Source organism: Notolabrus celidotus, chromosome 22 (genome assembly GCF_009762535.1).
Source record: "Notolabrus celidotus isolate fNotCel1 chromosome 22, fNotCel1.pri, whole genome shotgun sequence".
In the NCBI taxonomy this organism is placed as follows: Eukaryota; Metazoa; Chordata; class Actinopteri; order Labriformes; family Labridae; genus Notolabrus; species Notolabrus celidotus.
The window spans coordinates 6423862-6448361 of record NC_048293.1 but is presented as its reverse complement, the minus strand read 5'-3'; the positions used below and the strand labels follow the sequence as shown (position 1 = coordinate 6448361).

Genomic DNA, 24500 nt, shown 5'->3' with positions numbered 1-24500 from the left:
GAACAAATGTATTTGTGCATGGACACACAAGTATTTGTGTACCCGTGTGCAAATGTGTGTGAGATGCTTGCGTCATGCGTCCGCCATGTGAGTCACTTGCTCTTGTGTATGGCTGTAAGTAGTGAGTAAGAGCCCTTTCGTTTGTCTCCGGGGCCCCAAACGCTCAAGCAGAGCTCAGGCTACTGCCTCCTCCTCCTCTGCAACATCTCTGCTCATCATCGCCCAACAGGTTGCTCTGTCAATAATGAACAATCACAATGCAGTGCACAGTATGTCCATGAGCTTGAAATCTGAGATACACTGGGAAAAAAAAGGGACAAACATATGACGGCAATCACCTGTCTGTCCATTATCCGAAATCCCATAAAGCAAACACCTCTTTCTTCTTCTTCTTAACTCTCTTTTCTGTCAAAAAGCTCCACATGATGGGGCGACTACGGCTCAGTATTTGAATACTGGCTCTGTGTTCTTTGGCATCCTGCTGGGATAATTGCAGGTGAGCTATGGAGGAGATGGAGAACAGCAGTGCAGAGAGAGAGATAAGTAAATACACAAGTGACGTGTGCAGCTGGTGACTAACGCTGTAGTGACTCCGACAATACCCTCTCTTTCTTTAGGACTGCTGGAATAAAAATGACTGAAGGCTCAAATTGCTGTTATCAATTGTTCTAACTGAGCTTTAAAGCATTAACAAAATAATATTTATCCAAACAGAACATTACAGTGTTTATCAAGAAAAAAAAGAACACTTGTATGTTGAGGCGTACAGCTGTTTTTGGACTAATTCCACCATCTAGTGGCGGTGCATATGCTGTTACATACATGCACAACACACTTCAGTGTATGAATCCAGATAACTGCAATAACCAGAGGTCAGTAATAACACAACTGTGCTTACCAAGTTCAGTGCACATGTGAGAAATCATCTGTTAATCACTAACACTTGGTTAACTTTATTTTCAGACACACAAAATAAAATACAGTGAGTGCACACAAACAAAGATCAATGAAATTTAAACAAAAATGGCAGTTCTGCGTGAAACTATGTTGGCACAATTTCAGACGACACTCTAGAAAAGTGCTCATTTAGACAGACAGAGGTAGAGAAGAAGAAGAAATCAACACGCTGAAATCTTTCAGAGTTCTCCTTGTAAATTTATAAAATAAAACTGAACAATGGAAGAGATTGCAAACAGCTTTGGAATAATATTATTTAATTAAATAGTACCAGTATCTTTATGATTACAGTTGTAGCACCTTTTTCATTGGAGGGTTTAAGTCTTGCTTCCAGTTTTTCTCCAACCTGCTCCCCCAGCAGATGTAGAAATAATATCCTTCCTCTTCATTGTTGCCACACAGACCTTACTTGCAGGACTCCACAGTGGGATACAAATAAGATCCAACAGGACAGGGATATGTCAGGAATGTTTTTTTTTCTTTTTCATCCCCTCTTGAAAAGCAGCACCACTTACGACTGTATTCAACACTTGAGATTTGAGCAGATTTCTTCCCACCTATGTGGCACTGTCCTCGTCCTCCTCTTGTTCTGGCAGGCTGCCGGGACAGGGTTCCATAGTGACAGCGACGCCCATGCCGCTGCGCCCAACAGGCATGTCTGTGACACGAGTCCATTCATTCCTCTCTGGACAGTAGCACTCAACGCTGGACAGGAAGCCATGCTGGTTAAAGCCCCCTGAAAAACCAACAGATTAAAGAAACAATAAGAGGACTGTTGTATCAAGGAATAATTTAATTAAATTTAACTGTATTAAAGCAAACTCTCTTCATAAATTGATTATTATAATGTTAAAAGAAAGCAGGATTCTATTTTTGACAGAAAGCACTGCTTCATATGCACTGGAACATCATCAAAGAGAGTAGAGGTATCGCTTTGTCCACAGGGGGCGCCAACACCTATGCAAATCAAAACTTCCTCACATTATCTTTAAATAGGAATTAGGGATGTACATTTTAAGTATTTTCCGTGATCAATTTTTGGAAATGTTAACGATCAATTATCGATTAATTGATTAAAAAAAACATTATTATTCTTACGTCAAAAACAATGACAAATAGGTTGTTTTCCCCCCATATTGTATTTTCTACAGCAACAAAATGCAAATAACTGACGGGATTGAATACGGGTACACATTTGACACGCAGAATATCAACGATAAGGCTCATTAAAATATTCTCCGCGGACATAATCTTATAAAGTGAAGCCTGAGACTACAAACAGAAAAGAACTTCAGACTCACAGTGTCCAGTTTTCTGTCTGCTCGTTCTTATTAAGAAAATTAAACATGTGTATTCGGTCAGGCGTCAGCCGGTAGCGCAACCGGGTCATAATCAGTCCTGCTGCAGAAAAGCTCAGACGGCTCTGATGTTGCTGGTCTGTAAACATAGCGTACCTGAATTTCCCACCTGTCTGTTGCCTTCGTATCCAAAGGCGGGAAATATCCTGTTTAAAGTTGTGAACCTTCGTGTCCGTGTCGTTGTTGGCAGCAGTTTTGTATTGATCCTCTTTAAAAAGCGCACGTACAGACCTGACGCACAGCCGCAACCGCCAGCTGAGCGTCTCCGCTGTGCTCAACACCTTTAACAGCTGATTCACATCGAAACATGCTTTAAACTTAAAACACCTCCCTGATAGATGAATGTAATATGAGACCACATGATGTTTGTTCCACGTGACGGAAAATTGATAACAAAAATGTGTGTTTCGAGTAATTTCTTAACAATCAATTAATCGATAATCGATTACTTGTGGTCATCCCTAATAGGAATACATAAACTAAATAAGAAAAAAAACCACATTTTCCTCTCCAATCTAATCTATGTTACAACCAAGCGGCAACCTCCGGTCTAAAAATCTGAGTCAATGCGGAAGTGTTAAAAGCTGCAGATCATCGAGGATCCGCTTGAGGCTGGCTCCGGAAGTACCGGAAGTCACATACACATGAATGGGGAAAAGACGATCTTTGCAGCATTAATAAACATGTTTACAGCCTGGTACAAAAGATGAGTGTAGTCTGGATAGCTAATTTCTCGACGTCCTCTCACTGTGAGGGGGGTGAATTTTTTTCTAATTCAGCAATTTCAAAGATATTGAGATTACTAGTCTTCCAATGAGAGGCACAGCTGCCTGTGGGAACACTGCAGCTGTTGGCTAGGAGGCTCAAAGCCCGCCTCTTTACGTCACACTGGCTTGACAGAAGCAATATGCCTGCCGCAGCCGATTGGCTTCAAAACAGCTCTTCAGAAACAGATGGGTGACGTCACGGATACTACGTCCATATTTTTTACAGTCTATGGTTACAACTTGTTTTAAGTGATACAACTAACCAAGGATAAAGATGCGCCCCTGGTGGACGGTGACTCCATGTGCACTGCGGCAGTACTGCATCGAGGCTCGGGGCTCCCACTGGTTTCTGGCTATATTGTAACGCTCCACAGTACACAGCTGATTCTGCCCATCATATCCTCCTATTGCGTAGAGGTAGGAGTTCACACATCCAAGTCCTGGGAAAACACAAAAGAGTTAACTCAAAGGATGTATTGTTGGAACCAGAACAGAAAAAGAAGAACAGTGGAAGTCTGGCTCTATCGGAGGTTCTAGTCAAAGAGTGTCCAGACTTTCCCCTGGTGTGGCCAAACTGAGGCAATTATTTACCCTTATCGTATAGACCTACTTAATCGTATCTACCTTAGCTAGTAACATGACATTTTCATGCAAATGTTATAATTTTTGGTGTCATTTTTACCTTTTTACAGGTAACAACAGAGTGGAGACAAATATTAAAACATATTCTCTAAGCACTTCAAAAAAATGTAATGTTCAATTTCACATTTAAATAACCAAACAAAAAAAATTTGTTACATTAAAATGCAAAGAAAGCTACAAGCAGCCTGTTGCAACATGGCTTAAATATATATATATATATATATATTTTTTTTTTTATATATATATATATATTTTTTTATGTATTTATTCATTCATTTATTTATTTTATTTATCTACTAAGTTTTATTGATATTTTTAGCCTTTGTTTAATTTTCAACTCTTATCTTACCCTTCTAAATCAATTTTTTTTAACTATTTGTATTCTTAATTTTGATGCTTTAACTTATCTTAATAAGACATTTTTTATTGTTGATGTGCATTAGTCTTTATTTAATTCAATTGTAATTGAAATTGTAATTATTATTATTATTATTATTATTATTATTATTATTATTATTATTATTATTTTCCCCTAATATGTCTTGCCATATTTTTTATTTCTGCTTCCGTCTTGTTTTTCAATCGCTGTAAAGCACTTTGGGTTGCACTGGATTTGTATGAAAGGTGCTATATGAATAAAGCTTGACTGATTGACTGATTGATAAGTCCCGCCCACAACAAGGCAAATACCTTATGATAGTGTAGGATATTTAGTTGGCACCAGGGGTGGCCAAGATTTCAAGAGGGGCCCATGCCACCCCACAACCACCAATCTTGACACACCCCTGTAAATTAGGGTGAAGTCACCTATTGGGTTTTTTTGGAAGGCTGAGTGCAGAGAGGACACCAAAGTCCAAAATCAATTGGCCTAATTTATTAATTTTTTTTAATAATCAAAGGAACACACACAGACAGACAGACACACAGACAGACACACAGACAGACACACAGACACACACACAGACACACACACACACACAGACACACACACACACACTCACACACACACACACACACACTCACTCACTCACCCAATCCACTGCGTATGGTGCTCATGGGTGCCAGTTGGTGCCAAGTGTTAGTGTCAGGCTGGAATTTCTCAGCAGTGTTCCACCGGTTCTGCCCATCATATCCCCCCACTACATAAAGAGCCCCCCCACACGCTGCCACTCCAGCTCCCAGACGGGCCACAGACATGGGGCACACAAAGGACCAGCGGTTAGACTCCGGGTCCCACCTGCAAAACAAACCAAGTCAATAAAGCATCGAGCTGCTTTCATGTCGGAATAATGTTTCGGATGTTTCAACGAAAATAATGGAATGAAAGAACGAGCGCTGCAAACTTTAAAGGATTCAGAGGCCAGAGGCTGTGTGAGCAACCTTCTCAATGTACAAGAGCCGGTCAACTTTAAGTGGATTAGGTTAAGCTGGCAACCATGTTTGGCAACTATTGACAAGCTTTATTTGAAGCCAAAGAGGTCGGAGCATCGCTGAGAGCAGACTGAGAGGAGAAAGTCCACGTGATTCTGCAGTCCAACAGACGTCTGCAAATACTTCATCTGATCATTTTTCAGCTCATGATATATGTGAAAATAAGTTTCAAGGGCCAACATCAAATTTGTCTAAATGTACTGAGAGGTACATGTCTTATCTTACAAGTTAACTCACTTTCCTACAGATGGATACATGAGAGGATTGATTAATATCTGTCAGTTAAAAAAAGCCTCTAATCTGGAGACAGTCAGCCTGGAAGTAGTAACAAATCATCTTAGCCGAGTCTGCCTACCAGAACTTTAAAGCTAGCTAACTAAAGGTCTTGTTCAGTCAAAGAAAGGACACATTTTTCAGGACTTGTATCTTTGCCTGGTGCTTTAACTAAACCGCTGTGCAACTTAACGTGATACTTTTGACTCTTGGATGTTTGCACAGATTCAATAAACAGAACACCACATGCTAATTTGTGAGTTTCAGAAGTCCTGGCAGCCGCGTTTATTACCTTTGGACTGAGTTGGCCTACCTGTATCTGCCTCGGATTAATGCTAAACTAGTTGTAGAGCCATGTTTTTCTGACAGAAATGACGGTGGCATCAGTCTCTACATCATGCTCTTGGCAACATGACCTCATAATATATTGATCTGCTCCTTCAATACTAGAAACTACCAACAACAAAGAAGTCACAGGGCAGGTAAGTGGGACATGATGTTCTCTCACTGGTTAATGATTATGAGGTTTCGGGATGAGGTGTTGTCGCACTGTTATCTGCTGATAGGAAGGTGTCTGATGTTACATAATCAGCCCTAAAACATTGGCAAAGTGCCCCTTAGGAAATGCTGGCCCTTTCAGAGGTCACTGTGCAGACACCAAACCCTGAATCTACTGCATGATGGTACATAAATAAATAAAACAGCATATTAAAGAAGCTTCAGCTCCCTGTTGAATCTCAAACATGTTGCTTGGATTCATTGGGGAACTGTCCTCGGGAGCCGTTTCTGCCAACTATTGTAACAATAAACAGCTTTAATCTCTTCTGACGTGTTTCACGTTGAATTTCCATTTCAACACTTTTATCAGCTTTCATTATATTTAGCAGCTTCTCATGAAAAGACTTCCAAGTGGCGTCTGATGAGTTCTAATAATAATCCTCCTTTGAGTAGCATCTCTTTTAGAAATCCATACCTTTCAATGTAACAAGGGATTGAGGTTGAAGTGAAGCACAGTCATTTGAATATGCTCTGAGAAGGAACAGTAACATAAGATGACTCAGAGATTTTTTGTTTTAATTTATTGGGACTGATTGAAAGCCACATTAAGTATTAAATATTAAAAACTCCTCCCTGACCGCAGTGAGAGCAAAGCATTCCCGAGTGGATCCACATTCTTTAGAAGTGTGTTTGAACATGTTGTAAAGGAGTGTGTGTTGTTGTCAAATTAGGTTAAAAAGGAATACCTGCAAACTTCTTAACTGCTCTTTAGGTTGAATGGCAGCTTTTCATCTCACCCCTCTCATGCCATTATCCATACTTACACTCAGGTAAATGCACGGAAGAAATCTGTACTCATTACACTCATCCTTGTGAATTAGATGTCATTAAAATCAAATTACTTCTCGAGTGCGTGGTTGAATTAAAAAAAAAAATCCTCACCCCAGAAACACACACACCTTAGAAATAACTCACCTCTCCACCGTGTTATGATGTGTGGAGCCCTGGGAGCCTCCGACAGCGTAGATGCATCCATCAACCACACCCACGCCGACTCTGTTCCTGGGGATGTTAAGGGAGGCTCGCTGGCTCCACTGGTTGGTCATAGGGTTGTAGCAGCACAGAGAGCTGGACTCAGTGTTGTTCTGAAGCGACAGGTTCCTTCCTCCAACCTGGATTCACACAATAAAGGATTGGAGCAAAGCTGATCTCTTACATGTTTCAAAACAAACATAAGACCATTTTCCGTCTTCTTTAGCAACATGTAATGTTTCTGTAGTGTATTTCACCATCTTTTAGTGCCTTTTAGAACCACGATCATGACATTCCTTTAGTTGTGTGACGTAACGGGTGCAACCTACAGTGTAGAGCAGTCCAAACAGCGCACAGGCTCCCAGACCGCTGCACGGGGCCCCCATGTCAGCCAGTCTCAGCCACACATTCCTCCTGGGATCATAAGCTTCCATGGAGGCTAGTGAATGCTGCTGGTATCTGCACAGAGACGAGGAAACGGTGAGTGTGTTATGCTGAATGTTCTCTTGATTTTACATGCATTCTTTAAAAAGTACAGAAAGGGAATAGCCAATCGCTTAATTTGCTGGAACTGTAAACTTCTTTCCCTCATGTCAGAAGCACACAGCACATCTGTGTTCTAAATGAGACATGTACCCAATTAAAGAAATGTTCGTTGCTCTTTTAATCATCCCAACATCCTACTGCCAATAAAGGATAATAGGACTTTCAGCTGTTCCAAAAATAGCTTATTTAGCCAATGTAAAATTTCAGTAGTCAATTCAAAAGAAACATTATAATGGTAGTTCTATGAAGGTTAAAAATTCATCCCATACTTTATTCTGCCTCCCAGAAAACGGGGCCATTCTTGTAAGGCCACTAGAATGGCCTTACAAGAATGGCCACTGGGTGGCAGGCTGAGCCTTCTTTGTATCCAACAAATGCTTTGAATTTTTCATACCATCAAAATCATGGCGAGCTACTGCCTGTTCTATTGAGAAAAACACAAACGCTGTGCATTTCAAGTGGACACTGATGCTGTAGAAACAGCTCACTCATTCATTTGTTAAGCACACTCCCTGTTATCTCTCAGTGATAATAAATATCAGAAATAGGTTCCATAAATTGTGCTTAATCATGCAGAGTATCTCAAACTAGCCATAAATCTGCAAACAGTAATGTTGTTGAAAGGACAGTAGTAGGTAAGTACCCGCCGGCCACATAGATGAGTTGAGTTCCTCGGTTAGGTGCAGGAGGCAGCTTCCTCAGTGTCATGTCCTGGAAGATTTTAGCCAGGAAGTCCTTACAGGAGTTAGCCTAGAGTTAAAAGAGAGGGCAGGAATTCAAAATGAATAGTTTTCTTTACTTGGCCGAAATGTCATCTGATGAATCATCTCTGCCAGATGACAGTCTGACTGTGGCTCACCTTGCTGAGGATGGGACAGGACAGCAGCTGGTTCTTTAGGAACTTTGGCGGCAGAGCATAGATGTGAACAGCATTCAGGAGGGCATGAAGGTACTGAGCTCTGCCCTCTGTATCCCAGCGGACCCAGTCTGTACATGCCTTATATACCTGATATCAGACACAACGATATGGTTTGTTCTGCACATATAAATATACTGACATATAGCATTTTGTCCAGATTTCTAATACATGCTATTCTTGAGAAAAAAATAGAAGAATCAGACTCAACAGAGCACATTTTGTAAATGAATTCCTGCAGTTTTCCTTCTGTTTTTACCTCTTTCTGTGACTGTAGTAAAACGTACCTACAATTTTGTTCAACAGTGATAGAAACATTTCTCCTTGCATTGTATTAATGTGTTATTTTTATGTTACACACCTCTGACTCACAGAGCACCTTGAGGCTGTCCTGACTGATGAGCTCCAGCAGCTGGCAGTGAGAGAGGCTGAAGAACTCATCTTCCTTTATCACCTAGGACAACATAACACCACAGCATGGTCAGATAAAAGCATACAGACGACCGAATATTTACTGTACAAAACAAAACATTTTAGATGAGACACACAGAGGGAGCATTCAGATGTTGCAAAAATACTGGTAAACTGCTGAGAACAAAGTGCTGAGTGTGCCCTCAAAACAGATCAACAGTCACTGGATTCAGTATTTAACATTGTTGCCACGCAGTTATCAGAACTGGAGCCAAACCAATACATGTTTTTTCTTTTTCCTATGTGGGAGCAGCATAGAGGGAGTGAATGAGAGGTCACGTTTCTCACTAAAAACACCTCCATGTTGCTCAATATAAACTGTATATAAGTGCTTACATTTGCGCCTTACCTCATTAAAATGTGTATTGATGTACTCTTGACTCCGCTGGTGCAGCTCCGTGCAGCCGATCTCCTCTGCAAAGCGGGAGATGCCGATGACATTGGCAGGCTCCAAGTGCTTAATGAGAAAATCACAACATGCCTTGGCCACATCCTCCATCTGATACCTTATTGGAAAAAACGATGGAAAAATCCATGACTTCCTGTGTGCAAAGTATTCTTAGTACAGTTCAAAGCATATTACTGTTAAGGTGCATAATATCTTCACCTCATTGCGGCTAAAAGCACGTGCAGCACACACTTCTCTCCCACTGTGATGTTGCCAGTGTACGCAAAGTCGATGAGTCTTCCCACCACCTGGGGGCAGACGTCGCGCAGGGTGACCTCAGAGGCTCGACACTCTTTGAAGCTGCTGGTGAACATGGCTCTGAAGTAGGGGCTACAGGAGGCCAGGACTACCTTGTGCACCTGGAATGAAATATATTTAGTGACAGAGAAAAATTGTGTTCCTTCCACTTTGTTAATGACTCAATAATAAACAGTCACTGTTCTGAAGCACACTTTAAAGGTAAGTGAATACATCAGAAATACAACTATTGACTGAACTGTTACAATGGAGTGTAAAAAGATTAAAGCTGCAACCTTCAATTGTAAAAAGTTTAACACTTATTCATTTTTTAATCAATAGAAATAAAATCGAAGAACAAAGTTTGTCATAAATTCATTTGTACGAACAAATCAGAAAAACATGTTTTTTCCATGTTTTACTAATCTAGTTTTCAAATTCTCACTAAAATTAAAGCTACTGCCAGGATTTTTTCGCTGGTTACAAAACAGTCTAAAATTAAAATGTATGTCTCTTAATAACCCTCCAAAGCAAACGACACTATCTGCGTAAAGATTGATTATGTCCATGTAGTTAATCTAATGACTGAGACTGCTACTTGAGGTCAGTGCCAGTTGGTGTAGGTGTCTTTAATATATTTTCCCCAGCAAGATTCTAAAGATTGTTTCATTTGATGGTTAAAATACAGAAGAATGAGTTTTTACTTTGTCGTTAAAATTAAACATTATTTGACATGTACAGGACAAAATCAACAGAGGGGTAAGAAGTGTTGCTTTTTCCACAGAGGGTCGCCAAAGCCAACAAAACCAGAAGTTCCTTTAGATTATTATTTATTTTTCTGCATCTTAATTTTTGGCAGAAACTCAAACTATTTATATGCATCATTTTCCACAAGGCAGAACGATGTCAAGCAAAGATGCTAGTTAGAGTCGCCGAGTTTTTAATAAGACTACAAAAGTACAAGATGGACAACATTTATGGCCCTTTTCCACTACACAGTTCCAGCCCTACTTGACTCTACTCGAATCTACTCGACTCGACTCTACTCAGTTTGGATACCTTTTCCACCAGCCCGAGTACTGACTCACGGTGGGTGGGGTCGTCATAACACAGCTGCGCGAAACTGCGTTCACGTAATTTTGAACGCGACACAAACACAGCAATCACAAACAATGGAGGACATGGAGGCAATGGTGTACTTGCTTCATTTGTCGGCCACTAGACCCAAAAAAGTCTGGACCTCTTCAACGGACCACTGAGAAACTTTGCGTGCAGACATTGTACAGTACTGATGTCGTTTTTTTAAAATGGCAGGTTTGATTCCTGTGTTGGGCGTGGCGCTCGGTGCTCGGTGACAACATTCTCTGACCAATCAGTGGCCGGCAGTCCGTTAATGTCACCTTTTAGTATCGGCTCAGCTCGCTTGGAACCAGAGCAGAGCAGGTACGAAAAGCTGGTATCTGACACGAGGTACGGCGCCCGTGGAAACACAACACAAAGCAAGTAGAGTCGAGTCAAGTCTAGTAGAGTAGTGCTAAGACAGGCGGGTGGAAAAGGGCCAATAGAGTTCTTTTTACATGTTAACATTACGAAACAAGGGGTAGTACTGTACCGCTAGCTAGCTTAACTAAAACCCGTTGATGAACACACTAAAGTACTTGCTTTCTTAAGCTACGTAGTTAGCTGAATCAAACTTTCTCCTCAAATGAACACCAGCCGGTGTACATTAAGTTATCTATGTCCTGTACTCTACATTTAAGCGGCCACACAGTCAGCATTGTAAGGATTGTGTTTTTCAAGTCAAAGCTAACAACGTAGTTAGCCAATGCTATACTTGGATGTTTGCAGACGATATGCTTTTAACTTCATCAAATGTATATTTACTACAGGCGATGTGTGTCAAGAAAAAGATCCATGATCTATATTCAAAATCCAATTTTGTAGTTCAAAACACACACCTATTGAAATGTAACTTGACATTTTTTTACTCAATTTAGAACATAATTCTTCCCTCTGAGTGGATCAGTACAGGACATACCAATCATACATGTGACATAAACATATTGTATTCTGTAGTTATTTCCAAACTTACACTACTTGCTGAGTAACCACCCTTCTTTGGGGAGGGTTCAAAGAGAATTGATTTTGTAATTACTGGTAAGGACTGGAGTATAAAGGCAGAACAAGCCTTTACAGACACAAAAACAGTCAACCATTTGCATTTGCTTTTCATTTGAGTTATCAAATTATTAATTCCGCATCAATTATGCTTTTAATTTATGCATTCCATTTCACTTGATAACTTTCTACTAGGTTTAGTCAGTTTCACTCCTCCATACACTGCTAGTTCATAGATTTGGAGCAAACTGAGTTCTAATGTTTGAATTGTTTTAGGAGTGTCTCACCTTGAAGTCCACTGTCTTGTCCTTGTATGACACGTGTAGCACAAAATCACACAGCATCTCATGTTGTCTGAACTCCTCCATAACTTTGAGGGATCTGGATGCATGGGTCTCGACTGTGTAGTCAAGATACCCAGATCCATGCATGGAAGGAACTGCAATAGCCGAGAAATCAGAGTCACGCGTGGGACGTTTCTTCCTCAAAGGGCAATTCATCCTTAGAGTGGTAAAGAAGTACTCCAGTTTTTTTTCTTTCTTTTTTGGCGGGATTATCCTTTTCAGATTTCCAGTCTTTTATAGCCCAAACTTTGTTTAGTTCTTACCCCATGGGGGTCAGGATTTCAAAAGAGGAAACTCCTTTGGTTAATGCAAAAGCTCCAGTGAGCAGATGTTCTTAGTTCCTCCATTTTGCCAAATTTAACTCAAAAATCTGTTCAGCAGAAAGGCATCTCCCAAGAAATTAGGGACAGGAGTAGTCTACTATCCATCGATCCTCCCACCCAAAGCCACCAGGCAGATAACACAGTCCAGTGAAAAAGCTTGTTGCGACATCAAAGTTCAGTTCACACGACTTTCTGCACAAATACAGAGGGTAAACAAAATTGCAGACTGGTCCATCATCCACAGATCTGAGCTCCGACATGACTGCCTTCATTCTTATGAATCCAGATAAGACTGTTCCCACAGCAGCAGTCAAACCATGACTATGTCATAACTGTAGGTTTTGTTTTTACAGATTCAGGGTTTTCAATATAATCCATTCTGAAATTACAGAGAGTCCTCGGTGCTTCAGTGTGCCACCGGAAAAGGAGAAGTGGTTGGCATGTATGTGTAACAACACAATGTGATGTATATCTGCAGAGATTTCTATGACCCCATCTGCAGTGATGCTTGTCCTGAAAAAGAGAAAAGAAACAGATTGAGTTGATATGCTTTCGTACTTTTCGTGGTTTGAAAGTAATTTTATGAAACCATGCGAGTGTCATTTATTTTTCCGTGTGTGCGTGTCTGGGTGTGTAAGTATGACACACATGGTTTCACTTCCTTGCAGCTGAAACAGAAAAAATGTCTTCAATCGAGCTGCTTCAAGCTGCAGATTTCATGTGACGAAATTGTCTTGTTTTGCTTAGAGTTTGATTTGGATCTCCATCTAAGTGTGTTAGGTCTCTCTCTTTTTCTCTTTCCCTGTCCCTTTGTATAACCTTATGTAATCTTTCTTTCACTTTCTCTTATTTTTTATTTTTTTTTTGGCCCACCTAGGTGTGCACGCCCTCTTTTACAGAACATGATATTAGCTGTCAATAAAAGATAGGCCAGAGTTCTAAGAGGAATGGTGATGGTTGCATGCACACAGTCACAAGCACAGAAGAAAAAGGTTTTCTTTCTTTTCTTTTGCTGCAAGAATAAATTGCATTAATATTTGACAGTTTGTGACAAACATGACACAAACCAGAAATATATATGCAGACAAGAGAAAAAAAAAGAGAGAAAAAAAAAGAGAAAAAAAAAAAAAATAGAGTTTGATTTGGCAGGAAACATTGACAACTTTTATGAATCAATTATTACAGCATTCAGCTTGTAAAAGGTTAATCATTGAGAGGTGCTCTACCTTTAGTATGTCACATCTAAAGAGCTGTTTAAATTGATAGTTTACATCTGGTGACTCTCTGACTGCTGATGGCATTATAATGCATAATATATTATATTGTATAATTATCTTTGCAATATTATATTATATTATACTACATTATTATTGTTTACAACTCACGGTCATATTACATACCCATATTTATTTGTATTTATTGCTTAATCTGTCATTACCAACCATAATCACACCATGTCAACCTGTCACTACTGAAACATTTTTAATACTGCCTGTAATTACTGCTATTTCATCTAAATTCCATTTGTGACATTCTATATATCTAAATTGTATTCTATCTTTATTTTTATTTTTACTCATTGTATTTTATTTTACTTATTGAAACTACCTCTTGATTGTACTTATGTCTGGGTTGCTGTAACAACTGAATTCCCCCCCGGGGGATCAATAAAGTAATATCTTATCTTATCTTATCATGGATAGAACATAAGACATTCAGAAACATGTATTGTGACATTTTAAATGTTGCATTATTTTTCTAACACACTCATTTGAGTGTATGTTTTATAGTATTTATTCTTATGTACCAGAAATGATTTAATTACAACCATAAGTTTGGGCTTTTATGTCTTTATTGGGGTAATAGGACAGTGGATAGAGTAGGAAAAGAGGAAGGGAAAGCAGGGTTATGAAATGCTATTGAACCCAGGCCACCAGATTTGAGGTTTGGTCCATGTACATGGGGCACATAATTTAACCACTGAGCTGAATCGACATCTTGAGAAACTATTGGCCCTTTCCCACTACACAGTTCCAGCTCTACTCGACTGACTCCACTCAGTTTGGGTATCTTTTCCACCAGCCCGAGTACCGACTCATGGTGGGTAGGCTCGTCATAACATAGCTGCGCGAAACTGCTGCGCGAAACTGTGTTCACGTCATTTTGAACGCGACACAAACACAACAACTACAAATAGGGGTGACCCCAGTTAGTCGAATATTCGACGATTCGTTCTAACGAGCCTTAGTCGACTGTCAATCTCATAGTCGAATATTTGCATATGAAACGTGGATCATTCCATTCAAACCATGGGGGTGATCAATGTCTAATTTTACATTATTTTCCTGTTTCCCGTAAAAATAGTGTCTCATTTAGCCTATTTTGATATAAATATAGACTTATTTAATGTAATTCTAAGAACAGCTCTTGAAGTGTTAAATCTCCTTAAAGTGGTAATTAAATCTCCCCTGGTAATTAAAGGTGGACTCTCCCATTTAGCGGGGACCTGTGGAGCAGACGTACCTCAGCTGGCCTTTAAATCTTTCTACGTTCATGGTAGCTCAAAATGTCAGGAAATAAAACTTCAATTGATCCTAAAAAATAATGATGAAGATGAGGAGCAGCTTCATGAAGAGGGCTGTGAGATCAAGGATTACCGGACCACACAAAAACTGTACGGGGCCAAAAGAACGAGGAGGGATACCCAAAGCTGTCCGAAGCCTCAAAAACAATCCACAGCATCCCATCCACCTCCACATCATCAGAGAGGATATTCTCAAAGACAGGATTTACAGTCAACAAAGTAAGGAGCGCACTTCTGCCTGTAAACACGATGGTTTTCCTCGCGTACAATGTGAAAAGACTCAAGCAGACAAAGATGTGATGAAAGACTGTTTTAAAAGGTTCTCTAAGAGATTTAAAAACCCTTTAGCTGGTTCAGGTTTGATTTTGAACATTATACAAATGTTTAGCCTTAAGTTGGACAAACTACCCTCCGCAGCGCTGCTCTCTGCTGTGTGAACACTGTTTAAATATCTCCTGATTCCATGTTTAATGGATGGTGGCCTTATTTGAGTTTTCTCTCCTTCATCACCTCGTTGTTTTTGCAATATAGATTTAAAAAATCTAAGATTTAAGTTTATAATATTCTGTTGTCCCTTTGACTTTAAGCTACGAGTCTCTTAATTGTAAAGGGTTATGTGTAATATTGTCATGCGGTCACCATCATGCAGACTTTGGGTCAATAAGGAAAAACAACAAACATTCGACTATTCGTCGACTATGGGCAAAATCTGATGAATCAGATTCGACTAAACAAATCCTTAGTCGGGCTCACCCCTAATCACAAACAATGGAGGACATGGAGACAATGGTGTACTTGCTGCTCGGTCTGTGGCTTTTTTTCGCAGGCCGAGCGAGAGAGGAAAGCAAAAGAAGGCTGCAGGCGGCAAGAAGAAACACGAACAAGAAGTACAGGAGAGTTTTGAAAAATGAAAAATGGCGGGTTTGACTCCTGTGTTGGGCGTCGCGCTCATGACTCTTTGGTGACGACATTCTCTGACCAATCAGTGACCTTTAGTATTGGCTCAGCTGGCTTGGAACCAGAGCAGAGCAGGTATGAAAAACTGGTATCTGACACGAGGTACTACGCCTGTGGAAACACAACACAAACCGAGTAGAGTCCAGTCAAGTCGAGTAGAGTATGGCTAAGACGGGCCGGTGGAAAACAAGAATAAAACAGAGCTGCAACACAAAGCCTTCTCTTTTTATGTCAAAGATTTGAATCTAGAGAAAAGTTATCAGACAACATTCAAGTTTACTTTTCCGACTCTCCTCTTAGCGTCTCTTTCAGTATGCGTTTTTCTCATTCTGCTATTGGGTACAATCTCTACGGAAACTCAAGTCTTCTTTAACAGAAGCTTACATGGCAGGTGAAGCAACAGAGCACTCACTTCAGAGTGACAGCTCTAACATTCAGATGTCTTTCTCCCTGTTTGATCAGTTAGTTATACAACCTGGTCTCTTACCAAAACAATGTTTTTGGGGGATTGTATAGATTGGGGTTGCTTGTTTGTTTAGTTTCTTATATTATTAGTTGCCAGGCCAGGAAGAGAATGGAAAAAGATCCAGTTAGGGAAGTTGAAGCTGTGTTCACTTTAATCAGTAATGAAAATAATTTGCATTTACAGCCTCAGGTCACAGGACATCAAAGAGTCGCTTTTACCCCTCAAAAACAAGCCGTAAAGTTTGACATTTGTGCTCTAAGGTCTCTAATCTTCTTCGTTTCTTCAAAGAGCTCAGCCAAACAAGAGTCTGATTCAGATCACAACCACTCTGAGTCACAGAGGACTGAATGAGACAGCAGCCAGATGTTACACACAAAGAGAACACACTCTGTATTTAAAGCTACAAAAGGCATGAATGAACTCCTACCAGACACATGAATCTGTCGCTGACCAAACACTCCACTGTCTCCCTAAAGCTCAGTCATATCTATGTTCACACCTATCTGCAGAGCAAGTAGTAAATCTCCTCCCTTTTGACAGGGCAAGTAGGTGTACACATCCAGTTAATTTGAATACTAACTGGAACCTGTTTGACTGTCTGTCTTAACTTAATATAAAAGGGACACAAAAAACAACAATTGCATGCCTCTGATGCTTCAGCACAGCAGTGGCATAACAGGAAACAAAACAAAACAAAAACAAAACAAGAGTATTCCAGACAGATCTTATCTGTGCATTTCTGATCAGATCTGAAAGAATGTATGCCTAAATCAATCTATGACTAACCATGAATTAGTAAATGTGAGTACAAAAAATGAATAATGAAATTAAAATGTGTTTCATTTAAGATATTTATCATCCCAATGAGGTGCCTGTAGACAACATATCCACTGTAATTAAGTTTAATGTAATTACTGTATGTGTTATGATGCACCTGCCTCCAATAAAGAGCTAAGTAAGAGTCTCATTATATTCTTTCAATTAATGCGCCCCTTGATACAAGTGCTAACAGCTGTTAGCATACAAGCTAATGTGAACTAATTAAAAGAGCAACACTAAATCTGGAGTTTTAAAACCAGTATCAATAAAAAGTAGATAATAGGGATGGGTACGAATACTCGAGTACTCGCCATTGACCCCATTACTCGCGCACCTGGCAACATGACTTGAACTCATACAGCGTTACATGTGTGACCATGTGCTTTTTGTTTTTGCTTAACTGAATGTACTAGGTAGGAAAATAATTAACAGGATATAAACGTTTGACTTCTCCGGCCACGGCTTCAGCTTTAGAACACACCGAGCCAGATTTCAGCAAAAACAACTGTTTGCCTGCAGCTACGGCAACTCTCTAGGAACATATTATTCCACCAAAAGCAAAAGCACAACAAACACAAAACCATCATGTTACACCTGCGACATGTCAGTTAAAAAAAGTGATGTCTGGATGTACTTCGAAAAAAAATGCTAGCCCTGTTCTCACACATCGTCGTGACGAAACCAGAGCGGAGAAGATTAGCCTGCTAATAACCAAAATGGACTTTTATTTATTTATTTATTATTTTTGTTTACGGTTAAAAAATAATAATAATTGTGAGTACTGGAGTAGTCGTTCATTAGGTAATTCGAGTAATCAACTACAAGGATTACTGTAAATTCCCATCCCTAACCTAAACCTCAATACACTTTATCTTATTGGTTTAATAAAATCAAAAGTTTAACAACAACTTATTGATTGAAAGTGGGCCAGTTCTTGGTAGAACTTGTGACTTTAAAGTTGGGCTGAACTAAAAATCTATTTCTTTCTGCTTACAGAATTTATGCTAAGCTAGGCTAATGATACAACAGATGTTGCTTCATATTTACTGAACAGATGTGAAAGCTATATCTATCCCTTCATTAAACTCTTTGAAAGTAAGCTAATTCGCATTTTTTCCCCAAGCTTTCCACTTTTCCTTCCAACATAATTATGAATTTAACATTTTGATGTGTACAAATCTAAAACTTCACATAGCCTGAGCAGCCTTTCTAAAGTTGAAAAAATATACAGAATAGTGTTCTGTGTTTCCTGTATTACACAAACATGGTGTCTGCGGTGCTTCTGAACAGCCATTTATTGAGAGATGATATCAGCCTGACTGAGGTATTCATCTGGCTCGAGTATTGAAAGAAAAAGACTGCTGTTGTTTTGAAAAGACCATGCATCAGATTAGGAGAAAGCATCTGGAAACAGGGTCAGTCTCCCTCAGTTGGTAGAGCAGGCGCCCCATGTACAGAGGCTGCAGACCTCGTCGCCAGTGGTCGTAGGTAGAGCTGGGCGATATTGAAAAAGATGTTATCACAAGAACATTTTTCATATCAGTCGATATCGATAATTTTCACGATAAATATCAAATCATTCTATCATATAATTTTAAAGGCAGATTTTTTTTTCTCCTGAGTGAAAGTTTAAGAAACCAGACGGTTTGTTAGCCCGTATCTGGGATTTAGTAGTCTAGTGAATAACCAAAATATCTTAACAAATGAAGTTTTGTGGCCTTTCTTGAGGAGCATATTTTCACTCTGCTATGAGCTGGTAGGTTTGGCGTATTTTTCAGTGTCGCTGTGTGTTTGCTCTCCAAACATCTTTAAGCCTGCCTACCTCTCACCCTGCAACATGATTGGCTGTTCCATGCCAACATCTTATTCTGTTTAATGCTGGATGGGAACTAGCATTCAAGACACACTAGCGCCCCCTCCCTTTCCAGTGGTTGGGGGGTGAAATAACAGGTTTAAATACATCAACGTTTCATTGTACATTTGTAATATTTATATTGAGAAAAATGATATTATCATTATCGTTTTATCACCCGGCTCTAGTCGTAGGATCATAGGAATTGGTGCATGCAATCCCTGCTTTTCTCACCCCACATGTCTTGTCTCTCTGCAGCCGTCCTATCAAAATAAAGGTAAAATAAATAAATAAATAATGTAATAAAAAAAAGCATCTGGAAATGTTGAGCTAAAAAAGCTTAACGATACACTCTGCTTCATTACTAGCATGAAGTAGGTGGAATATTGGAATATTTACGCTGGATTTAAAGTTGCATTCTCAGGAATTCGATACACATTACTGAGATACATTGCAGTCAGACACTCAACATGTCTCTATTGACAACATCACAAACCCAGGGCAACTCCATAAACACATGAGGTCACTGCATTCCTTCTTGTCAATCAATGCCACAGGTTGAGGCAGAACAAATCAGCTGATGAGTTGGAGAATGTGGCCTGTTATCACTACCTGTATCAGTATTACATCCACAACCAGTTTGTTTTAAACAGTAAAAGAAAAGGCTCAGATTCCACTGTTAATACTTACAGCACATGTTTCATAACCATATTTGTTTCCTCTTTAGTCGGCTTTAATCTGATTCTGTATTCACCTGAATTTTTTTTTAACTGAGTGAACCTCTAGAAGGTTATGGTCGTTTGGTCTAAAGGCTTTGCAGAGTTGCACAATCAAATCTGTTCAGCCTCGCGCTCCCTCACCTCTCACCCTGCAGTCAGTCATATGACTTGAAGTGTGCGAGACAGAAAAGGAGGGAAAGTGAAGCAGAGAAAGAAAGATTTTGAGGGAGAGAAAAACAAAGAGAGAGAGAGACCGTAGAATGAGCTTAGGGACCATGCAGGAGGGAAGGCAGTTTAAGGAGGGAGGAGTGAGCGAAAGAAAGTCAGAGTGTTTATTAATACAGTAGAGCTCAGTCACTTTTCCATAAAGGGCCATTGTATTTGGACAGATCAGCCAGCACTACTCTGCTGATCAGGCTTTAAGGAGGTAACAGTGAATTATGGTGGAAATACACACTGCAGAGCTTGGTTACTACTACTCTACAACGCTGCTTCTGAACAGTTTATTGATTTCAGTGAGGTTTTCTAGAAATGCCTGTCTGACCAAGGCCCTGACCGCTAACACTGCAGGTTGTAGAACTGCTGGTTTTGCCAGATTCCCCCTCAAATGGCTGTTGAATGACTGAAAAAATAGAGATCTGTGCTGCTCAGAAACCAAGAATAAACACAGCGTCATTTCCACTAATGATTTTGTCATCTAGAGTGTTTGTTTTTCATAAATCACAGGCCTAGCTTACTGCAGATCTATGAAATGAAACAACAGAGGCACAACGAGGGAGAGTTAACCATTTACAGACCGTTTCTGTTGGCAGATGGTAGACAGGACAGCACTGTGAACTCATCAGTCAGTATAGTCAGCATTAAGCTGAGCATATGACATACCATAGTGCAGCATTTTGCATAGTTAGTAAAGATGTCCTGGTGTAACCTTTGGTGTGTAAAACTGCTGAGCTGTAATGACTACATGTTTTTAGTGAAGTTTTGTAACAGCAGTGACACAAGCAAAGCTCTTCTGCTGTTTCATCTTTTAGCTGCTGGGGCAGCTGACTGGGGTCAGAGGTTAATGGTGACGACTAAAGTACATTGTCTATTACGCAACAGGGCATACTTTAACCATGACAGCCTCAATGTAAACTCCCAATGTGTTGGAGATAAGCAGTTTTTATTTGGGAAATAGGCAAGGTAACCTCAGTTATTGCTTCAGAAAGAAGTGTTACAATCACTCAATGTTGCCTCCTGAATGAAAATTCACCATAACAGAAATACTGCACAAAATAAATTGAGCTGATTTATTACTCTACAAAGATATCCCTTGGTAAACATTTGGGAACATGCTGAACCTAATGTATTGACACATGTAGAGCAGCAATATGATCATTCTAATGTTGTCATAGTGCTCCACTGGAGCTTTCCTACTCATGGTATTCAAATATTTGCTGCTATATTATAGTATGGATTACAGGAACTACTTCTTGATCTATCCGTCAATAGTTTGTAAAATTTCAGCATACTGTGAGAAAAGAAGTCCAAATCTTTTATTCCTACCCTAATATATTATGTTAAATGTCATGCTTAAAAGACGTTCACATTCATCTCAGGCGCTCTTTACAATATCTCAAACAGCTGTTCAATCATCAAGAATTGTAGATGATTAACTATTAAAGTAATCAATAATGGGTTCCCTAGAGTTTATGACCCAACAGGTAATTTATTTTCCTGCTTGGTGATAAATGATGTCATATTTCCCAGTACAGTCAATAGTTCTGCTGAGGCCAGCTTTTTATGTAAAACGATGAACTCTCGACCTGATCATTTGAAACTTATTGAACACTTCACCATGTTTAAGAGAGCAACCAAGTCCTGGTTAGTTGAGCAACAAACCTGCACTTATGTTTGATTTTCTGTACTTTGTGTCACTGCTAAATGTGTGTTTTGTTGTATCTTAATGTACCTAATATACCTTACAGGTGTTGCAAGTTTGATAAACACTGTCTATTTATACTGTATCTGACCCTGATAAATAAAGCTATAACAAAACAAACAAATGTAATCATTAAGTCTACTTTCAGCAGTTATTTTTGATATATGAAGTAATCACTTAAGTCAGATTATTTAATGCAAATCTTGAATGTGAAATTAAAATGAGGCAGAAAAGTCATCTTTTAGTTGTATCACTTCACTCATTGAGATTATTCTTCAGATGAAACAAGACTGTTATCTTGGTCTCAATTTTATTGTTATGGCAATTTTCACTGTTTTTTTTTTTAGATGTTTCAAAAAATACAGAGTCATAAATATAAAGAATATGTGTTAGTTTTAGGGTTAATGCATAGTTTTGGGCTTCTGCTAACAATAAGCATGATTACAATTTTAATTGACAGGCTAATAAATGTTTTAAATAATTATATATACAGTGGTGGAAAAAAAATTGAACACACCAAATATTGCATTGAATCACTCTTAGGTCTTGAAGTGCAATTTCTTTTACAACAGTCACAGCCTGCATTATTTATCTTTTGTTCAGTTTTGAACACATTCTCTGTATTTGTTGACTTTGATACCGACACTGTTGAGAACTGACATATTGAAACTGTCAGGAATTTAGTTTTGTTAGTTTTTCTTGTAAACAATAAAACAAAAAAATATAATTTGTATTTGTTTATGTCTGTCTAATGCTTGAAACACAAAAAAGATTTTTCCACAGATATTTCATTGCAATATTTGAGATTGTGTTAAATTTTAAGGGTGTCTGAATTTTTTTTTCCACCACTGTATGTTAGTATCATCAACTGTATTAGACTGGTTTATTTGCCTGAATTATACTGTATAGACTATTTAACTGTGTTGTAGCATTTAACTGTGTATCAACTGTGTTATATTGACAAATTATACATAGATACATTGTATTGAATTAAAAAAGTTGGATGAAAATATGTATTATTATAATTATTGTATTTGGGTCTTCTTTACTCTGCTTTGGCAGGAGTAAACAACTGCATTCTGCTAATCTAGGGAAATAAATAAAGGGTTAAAGAAGCAAATGCTCACAGCTCACAACTACAGGACCTTCATACATTGTTGCTCATAGGTTTGAATGATTAATCGATTAAGTGACTTGTTTTTTTCCACAAATACCTAACAAGTGAGTGTTCGTAGCTTACTCTGTGCCACACACGAAGTAGCTCAATGTGACACTTAGCTCTCTTACACACGAGGACAAATCAGTGGGCTAAAAGTTTAGATCCTCTTTTATAAATCTTCACACAACCGAGGAATCGAGCTGAGTGGTCGACAGTGACATTAAAACTACCGGATATGCTACCGTATGGTTTAAAGAAATGCTGCTATCATGGCGAAGTGGTAAGAAGTAACACAACAAATGTCACGAGTTCTGCTTACGACAACCCTTGTCGAGTATTACTGTGATTTTTCACAAAGGGGTGCGTCCATTTTGAGTTTATAACTACACTTTTATGAAGTAAATGTTGTGTATACTCACCGAAAATCCGCTTTTCAACCACAGGCGTTTAACTCCGGAGCTACAGATAGCCGTCAAAGTGTAACTCGTCCAACCGCTGGAGGTTTTCTGTCCTGTCAGGAAACCAACACATCTGTCACTCCTCACAATAAAAAGCAAAATGTGCTTCGCTATGAGTTTCCATGCTGCTCTACGTCCAAAGCCCGTGGAAGTGCTGCTGCTGCTGCTGCTGCTGCTTCTGGGGAGGAATTTCTACACCAACATGACTCTGCAACTCTGGAGTGGCTGCGTTGCAAACAGTGTGAGGTAACACGCATGTACAGAGACCTACATGGCAACAAGTCAGAAACAGCATTCTTAAAACTGAAACTGAACCACGGCCAGGGCACGGCGGCTTCAGCGGGGATTATATAACAGTTACACAGCTGAAACACGCCATCCGTACGAGAGCAACCAAAATACACGCCTACACACTCAGGAGCTGTAGCCCATTTAAGAGGAAATCCAACAGTTCCTATGAAGTTTGATCGATGATTCATCGAGGAAAACCTGCTCTGGATCTGCCCACTTCAGTTCTGTCCTGATGAATCATCATGACTGAGGTTTATCTTACAAAGAACAGTGAATCCTCCAGGAACTCATGAACAATTACAGGATTATATTAACCACACTACAGCCTATCAATTGATCAAACTGTCACAATGTGGACGAAATTGGAGCCATAAAGGAAAAGTACATTGATACAGCACACAACAGATTAAGATGGAGTCACTATCCACTGTCCTGCCCACTCTAATAAAGGTGCAAAAAAAAAAATATATATATATATATATATATATATATAACTTATTAAAAAAAAAAACCCAGTGTTTCCTGGACAACTGAGGCAAAGTTTAGTGAAAATCTAAACAGTAGATGTACTTTGGTTATTGTGACAAACATACAAACATGGTAACAATTGTTCGCCACTTGGATCCAAAGTTTTTTGGGTCCTCTCTTGACCAATCAATCAATCAATCAATCAATCAATCAATCAATCAATCAATCAATTAATCAATCAGTGAATTAATCTTTCTTTGTATAGCGCCAAATCACAACAAACGTTATTGCAATACGCTTTTACAAACAGCAGGTCACGCTAAAGGCTATCAACTGATCAAACTCACAATGTGGACGAAATTGGAGCCATAAAGTACATTGATACAGCAAACACCACAGAGTAAGATGGAGTCACTATCCACAAAAGCTACAGAGGCAACTACAA

At 39.2% G+C, this 24500-nt stretch overlaps 1 protein-coding gene across 2 annotated transcripts; it reads right to left on the bottom strand.

Annotated features, from left to right (window-relative positions):
* Window positions 1–659: 659 nt before the first annotated feature.
* keap1a (kelch-like ECH-associated protein 1a) lies at window positions 660–23793 on the bottom strand. Of its 2 annotated transcripts, XM_034675649.1 has the most exons (13): window positions 23258–23779; window positions 19274–19302; window positions 11982–12874; window positions 9499–9698; window positions 9241–9397; window positions 8782–8874; window positions 8364–8510; window positions 8148–8254; window positions 7288–7417; window positions 6902–7098; window positions 4756–4961; window positions 3346–3522; window positions 660–1693 (listed from the first exon to the last, which is right to left on the bottom strand). In XM_034675649.1, exons 3-13 carry the CDS (start codon window positions 12192–12194, stop codon window positions 1515–1517), a joined length of 1806 nt encoding a protein of 601 aa, XP_034531540.1. In that variant the 5' UTR covers window positions 12195–12874; window positions 19274–19302; window positions 23258–23779; the 3' UTR covers window positions 660–1514. The 2 variants fall into 2 exon arrangements, with proteins under 2 accessions (XP_034531540.1, XP_034531539.1); XM_034675648.1 differs by lacking the exon at window positions 19274–19302 and having other exon boundaries at window positions 23258–23793.
* Between the last annotated feature and the right edge of the window lie 707 nt (window positions 23794–24500).